This window comes from Bos indicus x Bos taurus, chromosome 13 (genome assembly GCF_003369695.1).
Source record: "Bos indicus x Bos taurus breed Angus x Brahman F1 hybrid chromosome 13, Bos_hybrid_MaternalHap_v2.0, whole genome shotgun sequence".
Taxonomy (NCBI): Eukaryota; Metazoa; Chordata; class Mammalia; order Artiodactyla; family Bovidae; genus Bos; species Bos indicus x Bos taurus.
Window position 1 is genome coordinate 18,816,216 of NC_040088.1, and position 13,729 is coordinate 18,829,944.

At 37.1% G+C, this 13,729-nt stretch overlaps 1 protein-coding gene across 2 annotated transcripts in view; it reads left to right on the forward strand.

Annotated features, from left to right (window-relative positions):
- LOC113903084 (ubiquinol-cytochrome-c reductase complex assembly factor 1) overlaps positions 1-13,729 on the forward strand; it is a 97,092-nt gene that overhangs the window by 22,094 nt on the left and 61,269 nt on the right. Inside the window, exons 3-5 of one of the 2 annotated variants that reach the window (XM_027558710.1) lie at positions 775-861; positions 2,175-2,282; positions 10,162-10,234. In XM_027558710.1, the coding sequence (XP_027414511.1) occupies positions 775-861; positions 2,175-2,282; positions 10,162-10,234 (268 nt within the window). The remainder of the gene's footprint in view (positions 1-774; positions 862-2,174; positions 2,283-10,161; positions 10,235-13,729) is intronic. The other variant, XM_027558711.1, reaches the window with a different exon arrangement.

Sequence of the window (13,729 nt, forward strand, 5' to 3'; positions counted from 1 at the left end):
CCTGGGTTCAATCCCTGGGTTTGGGAAGATCCCCTGGAGAAGGGAAAGGCCTTTCGAGTATTCTGGCCTGGAAAATTCCATGGCCTGTATAGGCTGTGGGGTCACCAAGAGTCAGACAGGACTGAGCGACTTTCACTTTCAGTGGCTGTTATATTGCCAAAGTGCTTTCAAATGCAGTACAAATGTAGAAGGAAGACAATTCTGATCTGCACAACAGTGATGTTGACAATGATGATGAAAACTTCTACTACTTATTGTGTACATATTTTGTGAAGGAGAAGGCAATGGCACCCCACTCCAGTACTCTTGTCTGGAAAATCCCATGGATGGAGGAGTCTGGTAGCCTGCAGTCCATGGGGTTGCTAAGAGTCGGATACGACTGAGCGACTTCGCTTTCACTTTCCCTTTCATGCATTGGAGAAGGAAATGGCAACCCACTCCAGTGTTCTTTCCTGGAGAATCCCAGGGACGGGGGAGCCTGGTGGGCTGCCGTCTATAGGGTCGCACAGAGTCGGACACGACTTAAGTGACTTAGCATAGCATAGCATAGCATTTTGTGAAAGGTATTTTATATTCTTTAATTTATTCAGGTATTCATCAGATGTTTGTTGAGTATGTACCAGATAACCATTAGGAACTGGGTTAAGGAAGGTTGGAAAGATTCTATATTTTTTACTTTGAAGTATCTCTGCTCACAATAACCTTCTAAGTGTGTGCTCAGTGTTGCTTACATCTGGTTTTTTTTTTTTTCCCTCATATCTCCTGGGACTCCAGATGAGCCAGGCCCTAGCATGTGGTGGATCAGTACAAATTCCTGGAGTAGACATTGAGCTGAGGAGGAAGTATCATACCACGAGTAAGGTGAGACTTTAATGAGTTCTTTCTATGTCAGTGGCATGCTTTCACACAAGTATTCTTATTTGAAATTCAGCAAAATTGTTACCTGGATGAGGCAAGAAATTTTATTGAATGCAGATGATGAAGTTTAGGGAAGTAAAGTAACTTGCCTAGGGTCACAAGGATGGGAGGAGACAGACCAACTGAATATTGGAACCTAAGGCTTCTGATCCCATGTCTTGTATTTCTTCCATTATACTCTCTAGCTTAAAAAGCACTTGAGAGGAAAATTCATAGGTTTCTTTTTTTTTTTTTAATAAAGTAATATTTAACTTCTGGACAATTTCTTATTAGTTAGATAGCCTGGCTTCATTTAGAGAGGCTTAGCATTAGAAAGGTTTTCCATGGAGTTTTTCTGTGAACTACAAAATGTATCTATCAGATCAGATCAGTCGCTCAGTTGTGTCCGACTCTTTGCGACCCCATGAATCGCAGCACACCAGGCCTCCCTGTGCATCACCAACTCCTGGAGTTCACTCAGACTCACGTCCATCGAGTCAGTGATGCCATCCAGCCTTCTCCTCCTGCCCCCAGTCCCTCCCAGCATCAGAGTCTTTTCCAGTGAGTCAACTCTTCGCACGAGGTGGCCAAAGTACTGGAGTTTCAGCTTTAGCATCATTCCTTCCAAAGAAATCCCAGGGCTGATCTCCTTCAGAATGGATTGGTTGGATCTCCTTGCAGTCCAAGGGACTCTCAAGAGTCTTCTCCAACACCACAGTTCAAAAACATCAATTCTTTGGTGCTCAGCCTTCTTCACAGTCCAACTCTCACATCCATACATGACCACAGGAAAAACCATAGCCTTGACTAGACAAATGTATCTATAGTCTTTAATAAAATTTGTTATACTAAAAATACAGGAATTTAAAAACATGTTTTCAGTGCTTGCTTTGGTTGATTATGTCTTTGATTTTGTCTGCTTTCAGATAATATTTTTCTTTCCTTTTCCTATAGTGTCAATAAACATAGAACATTCCTCTTCTCAGAATTGTTCTTTGGGAGTTGGGGGGCGGTCAAGATTTCTTTTTTAAAATACTCTTTTCTATAGAACCTAAATGGGGTGGGTATGTTTGCTTTGGAATTTGGAGGACATCGATTAGGATTCCAGATATGTTTGTACTGAGTGAAGAAGTACCCATAAAAATGAGAATTAAAAATTCTGGGTGAAAAAAAGCTAACCAATAAAAATTCCCCTTAGACCTAACGAGAAATAAAAGCATTCTTTTAAGAAATTTTTCTTGCAACTGATTTTTGATTTCTTCTTTTTTATTAAATAGCTTTCTTCTACCAAGGATTCACCACAGCCTGTTGAGGAGAAGGTTGGTGCTTTCACAAAGATAATAGAAGCCATGGGATTCACAGGACCTCTGAAATACAGTAAATGGGTAAAGTCTAAGTTTTTCTCATTTTTCTTTTTGAGCTTTATGCTTTCTTCTCCTTGCAGAAGATTTTTTTTTTTAAAGCTTCTGCTTTGCTTTTTGTGAAATGAATATATTATTTTGAGAGCTTTAAAACATGTTGTATCCCCTTGTCTCCCATTCTAAGTCAGGTCTATATAGCATGTAGGGCTGAAAGACTGCCTCTACTCCCTTAACTTGATTCCTTAGAAGTATCTCAGTAGCAGGCAATCGAATAAGACTGGTCTTTCCAGATCTTTGCCACGTGAATGCCATATAAATAAGTTCTAAGAAGTTAGATGGGCCAAATGTTCTGATGGGCAGTGTTCTTAAGGAAACATTACTTTCTATGATTCATAAGTGATTTTCTGTATGTCATGGTAGTGATTTTCTTTAAAATTTTGTTAATGAGCATTTTTAAAATTCTGTGATTTATTATAATTCATATTATGGAGGGCTGTCTGCTGTGTCATTCCTCATGAGATCTTGGCCTCGCACAGTATCTGTTATATAGTACTTGCCATAAATGAGTGAATGTCCTCTTTGCATCAGGTGCTGCTGCCTCTGGACTTTTATAGAAATGCTCTAACCAATTAAAGTAATAAAATACAAGTCACTGGATTTTTCTCAGCCCAGTTATCTTCTAGTACTACTGTTTCTTTCTACTGCTGCTGCTGCTAAGTCGCTTCAGTTGTGTCCGACTCTGTGCGACCCCATAGACGGCAGCCCAGCAAGGCTCCCCGTCCCTGGGATTCTCCAGGCAAGAACACTGGAGTGGGCTGCCATTTCTTTCTCCAATGCATGAAAGTGGAAAGTGAAAGAAAGTGAAGTCGCTCAGTCGTGTCTGACTCTAGCGACCCCATGGACTGCAGCCTACCAGGCTTCTCTGTCCATGGGATTTTCCAGGCAAAAGTACTGGAGTGGGGTGCCATTGCCTTCTCCATTTCTTTCTACAGTTATGGCAAAAGTACCTTTTAATACTTTTCAAGGTTGCTAGAATGTTGGATGAGCCTGATCAGTCATAAGTTATAGTCATAAGTCATAATCAAAGCAAACCAATACAAAGCAGTAGAGAAGACTTTTCTAGAAAACACCATAGCTTTCCTCAGAATGACTAAATTATTTCACTTACACCATTTTAACAAGTTGTAGTCAAATTATTATAGAACTTCAATTTTATTGTGGACTCTACTTTTAGTTTTCTCTTAAAACATCTGGCTGTCTTCCTAACAGTTCTAACTGCAACACATACAGGCTTTTTTCTATACCCTCCCTTTTACATAAATTAAACAGTGATTCTACCAGCATTTTGTCTATAACGGGCTTTGAAAAGTATAGAAGATAAGACACATATACTCGGTTATAATAATGTTCTTGAGACCCTAAGGTTATGAAGTGCCTTCTTAATCATTAATGAAATACTATTTATGCTCTTTAAAGTTATCTCTTTTTACATCATAATTCCTTGACAAATGATAGTCATTGGTATATTTGGTAATATTAAGCAGGATCTTTTCTTCTATTAAAAAAAAAGATTTGCAATCCTAGCATTTGGATTTAAAAGCTTAAGTGTTTTGTTTGAAAGTAAGAAATTAAAAGGGAAATAAGAGCAGAAAGAAAAAAAGAGAAGAGAAAAAAATTGACTGTTTTATTAATTTCTTGATGGTTGAGTTCCACTTGGTTGCTTCCATATGCTTTGTCTCGTCTGTATTTTTATGATTCCAGAGGGAAAGTTGGCTACCATTTGGAGGATTACTAAATCATCAGGAAAATTTCTTCACTGTTTTAGTTTAAGTTAGTCTCTAATTTTTCTTGGTTCCCTTGTGACCTCAACTAAGTCTCTAATTGCATTTAAAAAATCTTTTGTGATGTGGCAGCATCTGTTGCCATATAACCTTCATTTTTGTGACATCAAAACATCAAAGTATGACATTCTAGTATAATTTGGGTGGGAAAATGTAGGTACAGCTTTCCATTTTGAAAGAGCCTTTTTCAGCAAATGTTGACTCAGAAGTCTGTGGCAGACACTTGTATTGGGGTTGCACTGGCAAGAATCTTTGAATTTTGTCTTTTCACATGTCTTTCATTAGGGAATAAAATGTCTGCTTGTCTCTCCACATCAGCATTGTCAGCCATCTTTCCTCCATCTTTTTATGTAATGTTTTTGAGTGTGGTTCCATTTTTTTTCTAGATGCGTATTCAGGAATTTAAATGTGGCTTTTCCTTACCTATTTGACTATCGCGAAATAACCATTTTTTTTCATTATCTTTATGGAACAGTATCAGGTTAAGATAAGGATAACATTTAACAGATTTAGCCACATGTCATTGAATAGGCAGTTTCCAGATTAGCATTAAGTCAAAAGTTATTCCTGTTCTGAAGGACACTGACAAACTGGAATGCATTCACAAATGGGCAGTGAGCCTTGTGAAGCCTTCAGAAACTTGAATGAAGAGTGGTTGAAGGAAATAGGGATGCTTTCCCTGGAAAGAGGAGACTAATGGTTCTTCTCAGATATTTGAGGAAGAAATGTAAAAAAAAAAGGAGAGGGACTTCCCTTGTGGTCCAGTGGTTGGGACTCTCTGCTCCCAGTGCAGGGCGCCTGGGTTCAGTCCCTGGTCAGGGAACTGGATCCCACATGGCATGACTAGGAATTCAAGTGTCACAACTGAAGATCCCGTTTGCCATAGCTAGGATCCGGTGCAGCCAGATACATAAATGCTGCTGCTGCTAACTCACTTCAGTCGTGTCCGACTCTGTGCGACCCCATAGACGGCAGCCCACCAGGCTCCCCCATCCCTGGGATTCTCTAGGCAAGAACACTGGAGTGGGTTTCCATTTCCTTCTCCAGTGCAAGAAAGTGAAAAGTGAAAGTGAAGTCGCTCAGTCGTGTCTGACTCTTTGCGACCCCATGGACTGCAGCCTACCAGGCTCCTCTGTCCATGGGATTTTCCAGGCAAGAGTACTGGTGTGGGTTGCCATTACCTTCTCCTAAATACATAAATAAATATACTAAAAAAAAAGGAGAGACTTACTCTGAGGTGTTCCAGCGTGCAGATCATGTTTAATGAATGTTACATGAAGCAGATTTATGTTCAGTATAACAAAAATCTAACAAGAATTGTCCTCCAGTGGACTAGGTAGCCTCACAAGGTCATTGGGCTTGTTTGAACAGGGGCCCAGATAGTTGACCATGAATCAAGAATGCTGGAGAAGGAATTCCAGTACAGAAGAGAAAGTTCAAATGACTTCAAAGCCCCTTCCAACTCACATAGCTGTGAGTGCAAGCCTTTTACTAGATTCGTTTTTCATCTTGTAGGATGGTACAAACGGCATCAGTTATTGGGAAAGCTGATTTTCATTTCCCAAAACTGTCTTAGGTGCTTGTGTTTTAGTCAATTAGACTGATGGAGTCTTCCAAAGTTAGAATGAAATAAACATGAAGTCATCCGAGGACCAGAACAATTTGTATTGACTGGATGGAAATTTAGTCCACCTACTTCCTTAACTTATATTAACACATGAGTCTTGAAGAGGTTCTTTCCCCGAGTTGTTATTTCCAGTCCCTGTGTGATGGTCTTAAGGGACTTGCTTTAGAGATTTGTCCAGGAAAATGGCTCACCCAAGTATAAAGGCTTGGCTTTGCTGCAGGAAAAGTGAGGAACTATAAAATGCTCCTCATTGCCACAGTATGAGCACTGTATAAATACACTGGCCAATCTGGTGAGGTCTTCATTATTTGTAATGAATGCTTGCTTCATGAACGTGTGGTGGGGAAAAACCTCTTTCTCAAGGAATGATGTGGGGCCTTGCAGGCAAGTGTGCCTTTCCTTAGGCAAAGTCATTAATTATGAACCAGAAGACTGTATATAAGAATTGAAAGGAAACTGCAGATTTAAAAAAAATTTTGACATAGGCCATTAGGAATTTTACTTGAAATTATAACTGTGTTGGGACTTCCCTGGGCACCCATCCACTGGTTAAGACTCTTTGCTCCCAATGCAGGGGGCGTATGCCACAAGGTGAGGCCTAAAATAAAAAAGAAAAATTTTTAAAGTGTCATGATAGTTAAACTAGGCCTTAAGTTCCATGAAAGGAGTTTTTAACTGCTTTGTTTATTGCTGTATTTCCTAGTGTCCAAATTAGTGTTAGGCACTGAATTAGGCGCTCAATAAATTATTTGTTGACTGAAATGAAGAGCCTACAGATGTCCTAAACACTCTGTTTCAAGGATAATAATAGGCCTGTCAAGGCCAAGTCATTTGGATAATGGTATCATTAGGATATCATTAGTTTGGCAATGGTACAGACCAGTGTTTGTATATAAAATACTCCCCCAACCTGTAGGTGTTAAAAAGTGAAACATGCTGCTTTTTTAGGTTGCTGATATGGTGAATTACACAGATTTGTGAATGTCGAATTAACTTGAAATTCCTGGGATAAATTCCAGTTGATCATATGTTCTCCTTTAAAAATACTGATGGATTTGATTTGTTAGTATTTTGTTAAGGAGTTTTGGATCTGTGTTCATGAAGACTATGGTTTTACTGTTTTGTTTTCTTCTGATATATTAGGGTTTTTTGTTTGTTTGTTTGTTTTTTGATGTCTTTGGTTTTGATACCAGGGTAATGTTGGATCATAGAATGAGCTGGGATGTATTCCTTGCTTTTTTCCTGCAAGAGTTTATGTAGATTTGACATCATTTCTTTAGATATTTGATAGAATTCTCTAGTGATGCCCTCAAGCCTGGAGCTTTCTGGGAAGATTTTTAACAACAAATCCAGTTTTTAAAATAGAGGTAGGAAGACTTCCCTGGTGGTCCAGTGGTTAAGACTCCATGCTTCCACTGCAAGGAGCTCGGGGTTCCCTGTTGGGGAAATAAGATCTCGCATGCTACATGTAGTGGCCAAAAAACAGAGATACGACTATTCATGTTATTTATTTATTCTTGTGAGCTTTGGTAGCTTGTATCTTTCAGTGAGTTTGTCCACTTCATCTAAAATAATGATGTTTATTTACTTAAAGTTGTTCATAATATTATCCTATTACCATCTTTAGGATATATAGTGATGTTCCCTCTATTCTCTGATTTCCGATACTGGTAACTCATGTCTTCTCTGTTTTTTCTTTCTTTTATTTTTAGAAAAATATGTATTTATCTATTTATTGGGTCTTAGTTGCAGCACAAGGGATCTCTGATCTTAGCTGCAGCATGCAAGATCTTCTAGTCGCAGCAGGCAAACTCTTAGTTGCGGATGTGGGATCTAGTGCCCTGTTAGGGATTGAACCCAGGTCCCCTGCATTGGGAGCTCAGAGTCTTAACTACTAGACCATCAGGGAAGTCCCTGTTTTTTCTTTTTATTCCTTGTCAATTTTATTGATGTTTTCAAAGAATCAGCTTTGGCCTGTGATTTTCTGTATTATTTTTGTTTTCAGTTTCATTAATTTCTGCTCTTATCTTTATGTATCATTCTGCTTGCTTTTAAGTTTAAATTGCTCTTCCCTTGGAGTTTTGTTTAAATGTGGGCTTCTAACACTGATTTATTGCCCATAAAAATGTACCTAATTTCCATTGGTTATATGTTGTTTGGTTTTCCCCCATATGAACTTTAGGCTAAAAAACATTGAAAATATAACATTTCAAATTAGCAAATAACAAATCTTAATTGCAATCAAAGACATAATACTTTATTTTATAACAGGTATTTCTGCCCATGAGAAACTGAGATATGAATATTATGTAGTAGTGGATATAGTATATCCTTGGTGACGTTGAACCTTAATAACAAAACTGCTCTGCTAAAATTCTAGGTTGGTTTTTCCTCAGTTGCTACATCATTTGCATATATATATATATATTTAGTCTGTGCATATTTGAGTAATTTTCTCTGTCATTTTAAAGAAAAATAAGCTTCTACAAGTCTTTTGTTGATACACTAATTGTATCCTTAAGGAAATATTTTGAAAGTCCTTAGAAATTCTTGTTCCTTTAGCACTGAGTTGGTCTTCAGACCTACAGTTCATAAAAATTTACTTTTCATTTTTAGATTTATTTTTTTGAAAATATAATGTACATACAGTAAAATATACAAATCTTCAGTATACAGCTCATGAATAAATTAAAATCACTCAGATTAAGATTCTATGAGAATTCTTAGTGTTTTGGGGAATAGTAAACAGTTGATCCTTTTACTATATTTTATATTCATTAGAAACTCATTTAAAAAGAGTTGCTGTGGTTATTGTTGTTGTTCAGTTGCTAAGTTTTGTCCAACTCTTTGTGACCCCATGGACTGTAGCACATAAGACTCCTCTGTCCTCCACTATCTCCTGGAGTTTGCTCAAATTCATGTCTGTTGAGTCAGTAATACTATCTAACTGTCTCATTCTCTGTCGCCCCCTTCTCCTTTTGCCTTCAGTCTTTCCCAGTATCAGGGTCTTTTCCAATGAGTCAGCTGTTTGCATCACGTGGCAAGGGTATTGGAGCTTCAGCTTTAGCTTCAGTAACAGTCCTTCCAATGAATATTCAGTGTTGATTTTCTTTAGGGTTGACTGGTTTGATCTTCTTGCTGTCCAAGGGACTCTCAAGAGTCTTCTCTAGCACCACAGTTCTTCAGCACTCAGCCTTCTTTATGGTTCAACTCTCACACCCATACTTGACTGCTCCCCATATCTTTGACTCTATGGACCTTTGTCGGCAAAGTGATGTCTCTGCTTTTTAATATGCTGTCTAGGTTTGTCATAACTTTTCTTCCAGGGAGCAAGTGTCTTTTAATTTCGCGACTGCAGTCACCATCCACAGTGCTTTTGGAGCCCAAGAAAATAAAATCTGTCACTGCTTCCACTTTTTCCCCTTCTATTTGTCATGAAGTGATGGAACCAGATGCCATGATCTTAGTTTTTTGAAAGTTGAGTTTCAAGCCGGCTTTTTCACTCTCCTCTTTCACCCTCATCAAGAGGCTGTTTAGTTCCTCTTCACTTTCTACCATTACGGTGGTATCATCTGCATATATGAGGTTGTTGATATCTTAATCTTAATTCCAGCTGGTGATTCATCCAGCCCAGCATAGAAGTTAAATAAGCAGGGTGACAGTATACAGCCTTGATGTACTCCTTTCCCACTCTTGTTCCATGTCTGGTTATAACTATTGCTTCTTGACCTGCATACAGATTTCTCAGGAGACAGGTAAGATAGTCTGGTACTCCCATCTCTTTAAGAATTTCTCACAATTTGTGTGATCCACACAGTCAGAGGCTTTAGTGCAGTCAATGAAGCAGGAGTAAATGTTTTTCTGGAATTCCCTTGCTTTCTCCATGATCCAACAAATTTATAAACATAGTATTCTGTTAGGATCAGCAAACTATAAAACTAGGGAAAATACAGGAAAAAATGACCCCCTCTCTTCAGGGGAAAAAAAAGACTTATGGAATAGATAATAGTGCTTCTGAGGGATGATCAAATGATTGAGGGTTTTGCTTGATTTTGGTCAGGAGAATGGGTAATTTTCTTTTTAATATAAAGGGTTTCAGATTATAAAGAGTTAATATGGATGGTTCTGAACTATGGTTTAGAGGCTCAAATGTGGTAAAATGGGTTTGAATTAAAGGATATATTTCCTCTAAAGATTAGAAAAAGCTTTTTGACATTTTGATGCTAAAATCATAAAATCTAGGATTTTTTGAAGTCTGAATGTCTTGATTTAATAAAATAAAGCTACCTGTATTGTTTAGCGATTAAATTTGCCTAGAGACAGGTTTGGACCCATCCTTCTAGTTGAAAATGTATAAAATTCTGTGACCCACATCTGATGGTACCAGAGCATTCACTTGGTCATGTCTTGAGTTTGTTTTATTCTCTTTGTCTAGAAAATTAAGATTGCAGCCCTGCGCATGTATACCAGCTGTGTGGAGAAAACTGACTTCGAGGAATTCTTTCTAAGTAAGTTACTGTTTTTGAAAGTTCTGAAAAGGAAAATGAATCTACTGTTCATTTTTGTGTTTGTGTCTTGGTCAGATAGTGCTCTTTTTTAAGGTACTAGTGAAACAGTTTTTCTTGCACAGGATATATAATAAAAGCTTCCTATTTTTCTCCTAATCAAATAAACAGAGGCCAAAAGAACCTTATAAATAAGATGTTTTATTTGGGAAAAATAAAGCATTTGGGGAAAAAAAAAGTAAAAATTCGTCCAGTACTTCAACATTATCATCCCCTTTGTCCACATATGCATGTTTTACATAAGAGTATTCAGAGTAAACATACCGTTTTACATTCTGGATGTTTTACGTAGCAATTTTGACATGAACTTTTAGCCAGTGATTCCTCTTTTATTTCTAGTTTATAATTGTTTTAGTTAATCCTGGAATATGCGTCATGATTTTTCTTCTTTCTGTAAAAGGACTGTTGGGTCAAAAGTTACGTATAATTTTATGATTTTTATCCCATTGATAAATTACTTTCTGTAAGTTTTTCTGGTTTAGATGATCATCACTAGCAGTTGATTGTATCAATACAAAAATCATTTTGATGCTGTAAACTGTTGTTGTTATAAACAAGTCATTTAAAGCAGATACTTATAAAGTCATTGGGAAAGTTTCAACTGTTTCCAGTTCTACAGATTTTGGAAGGAAATGTGTGCTGTGAACCTCTTGTGGTAATAGCCATTATCCTCAAAGCAACAAACACTTAACTATATGTTCTTCATATTTTTTATGGACAGCAAATAATTAATATTTAATTATGTTAACAACAATGAAGAAAGAGATGCAGCTTTATTTACTATTTTTTAAAATTAGGTGCAAGTTGTTTTGTTGATTTACTTTCAGCAGATTGATATTGTATTAGAAACTTAAAATACTATGCTGAGTTGTAATCCTAATTTAGTATCTGCCTTCCATTTCCTATTTACTCATAGTGAAGAAAGAAAACCTTCCTGCTGCTTTTTCACCTCTAGCAATTTTTTATTTTAGGAGAAATTAGTCTGAAATAAAATATTCTTTCTCTACATGATGAAGAAACTATTAATTTTAGAAGCTGGATTTTTCTTAAGTAGTTTAGGTCTGTGTGCTAAAGTATTTTTCTTTAGATCTTTTTAAAACTTCCTCCTAGACATCTATTTAATATTAAATATCTCATAAACTTAAAATTATTTTGAAAGGATGTTTACTAGCTGTCTTTGTTTAGCTAATCCTTATTAAATATTCTTGAGTTAATATAATATTAAGTAATGAGACTATTATTACATACTTAATGTATCATGTTTCAATTTATAATCTGTTGTAGACTACTTATAAAAATAAAAGTTAATTAAAATGAGTATCCATTACATTTTAATAATTCACACTTACATGCTTTTACATTTGTTTCCTTTTGGGGTTATAAAACCTTGGAAGACTGGAGGGCTTATATTCTTATTTTAATTTTTGTTTTATTTTCAGAAACAATTGAAACTTAAAGAGGCTAAGTGATTTACCCAAAGTTGCTTACTACTCAAGCCTTGATCCTATGTCATCTGGCTTAAAATCCAGGAATTTTTCTGCTATAACCTATTGCCTGTGAATGAATACAATTGCAAGATAGAATTATAGTACATTTTAACATTTTGTGTTTTATAATTCTTTGTATTTTATAATTTTTAATTGAGAACTACCTCTATGATGTGTTCTATTAATTTGGGGAACTGCTGTTTATATATTATTAAAATGTGTACACCTCAGTGAGCTTTGTTCTAACCTTACCCTTTGAAGTAGTTACCTGGGGAGGCAGTACATTTTTCAGTGATAGCACTGTTATTTCAGGTTTTCTGAGACTCACTTTGAGAATTACCTTTCAGACTTACGTTCATTTGTATTATGCCCCATTGTGGTCCTTCTTTGTCATTTGCGGTTAGATTAAATTTCAGAATCAAACCAAAGTGGTTCCAAATTGTGGCCAGTGAATACAAAGGGAGAAAATCTGAAAAGTACCACTTAGAGGCAGACAAAGAGTATCTATAAAGTAATGAGACTGACTTTCTTGCATTTTGGATTCTAAAGAGTAGGCCAGACAAGTTTGGGGTAAAAGAAGAGAGTGTGTGTGTGTATTGCTTCCCAAGATTACATCTGTTAAGTGGCTATTGCTGCCTTGGATTTTTGGTATTTTAGGGCTTTACTTTTAGAGTCCTGTGAATTCAGTAGCTTTTTAAAAGGATAGAGAGCCTTAGGTAGTGGTAGGTGTCATTCTCACTCTTCCAACAAAAGTGAGGCCAGTTGTATGTCATGAAGGTTGAGTTCTTTACTTAGTAAACGTATGCCTGTCAGCCTCTGGGACAAGTCCTCATAAAATGCCAAAGCTACAAATACTCTGTCATGTCAGAGCCAAAGTGTTCAGAGGTCTTGATCTAGAGACCTAGATGCTGAGGATTCTGACGGGGGAGATACCTTAATAGTCCAGTTGTTTCCAAGATGTTCTGAGGATGTCACTGTGGCATAAACGAGTGTACCCTCTGTGAGCACGCAGTGTTTGCTAACTGGTGTTTTGGAGATCAGTTCCATTATAAAGAGCTCTTTTGGGGCAGAGGTGGTCAGCCAGTCAGTAAAGCTTGTGCCTAAAACCACACTGTTGTCTGCAAACTGCTTTGTTTTTAGCCCTAAGAGCCCTCATACCTTGGAGAGGAGACTTAATGAGTCAATTTTGAGTTAATAAAATTGAGGTTCTACCTTCATCTCTTTCTGCTACTAATACTCAGCTATCAAATATATCAAGTTTGTATAAGTTTATGATGTATTTTTTTAACACTTGAAGAAAAAAAGATTGAGGTTCATCATCAATAGATGAAATCTGAATGAGTTTTTTCAAAGATAGTTTAAACACTACTGTTTAAACAATTCACTAAAAAACAATAGTGAATGTTTGTGTGCTGTGCTTAGTTGCTCAGTTGTGTCTGACTCTTTGCGACCCCATGGATGTAGCCCATCAGGCTCCTCTGTCCATGGGGATTCTCCAGGCAAGAATACTAGAGTGGGTTGCCATGCCCTCCTCCGGTGATCTTCCCTCCCCAGGGATTGAAACTAGGTTTCCCTCAGTGCAGGTGGATTCCTTACCAACTGAGCCACCAGGGAACTCTGGTGAATTCACAAAATTCAAAAAACGTTCACAAAAGTGAGTGTTTATTGAGTACCTATTAAACATTAACCACTTTGTTAAATGTTCTATAGGCCTTATCTCATTTATTCCTCACAAAAACCCTCTTAAGGTAAGTTCTCTTATTCTCCCATTTTTATAGAGAAGAAAACAGATACTGACAGGTAACTTTGCCCAGAGTCACATAGCAAGAAAGAAGTGGAGTTAAGGTTTTGAATCAGGATGTCTGACCCCAGTGTCTTCATAAAACATGCAACTATGTTAGCACTGCTGCCTCATAGCAGTAATGAATTAATTTAATTTTACTCAACTGAT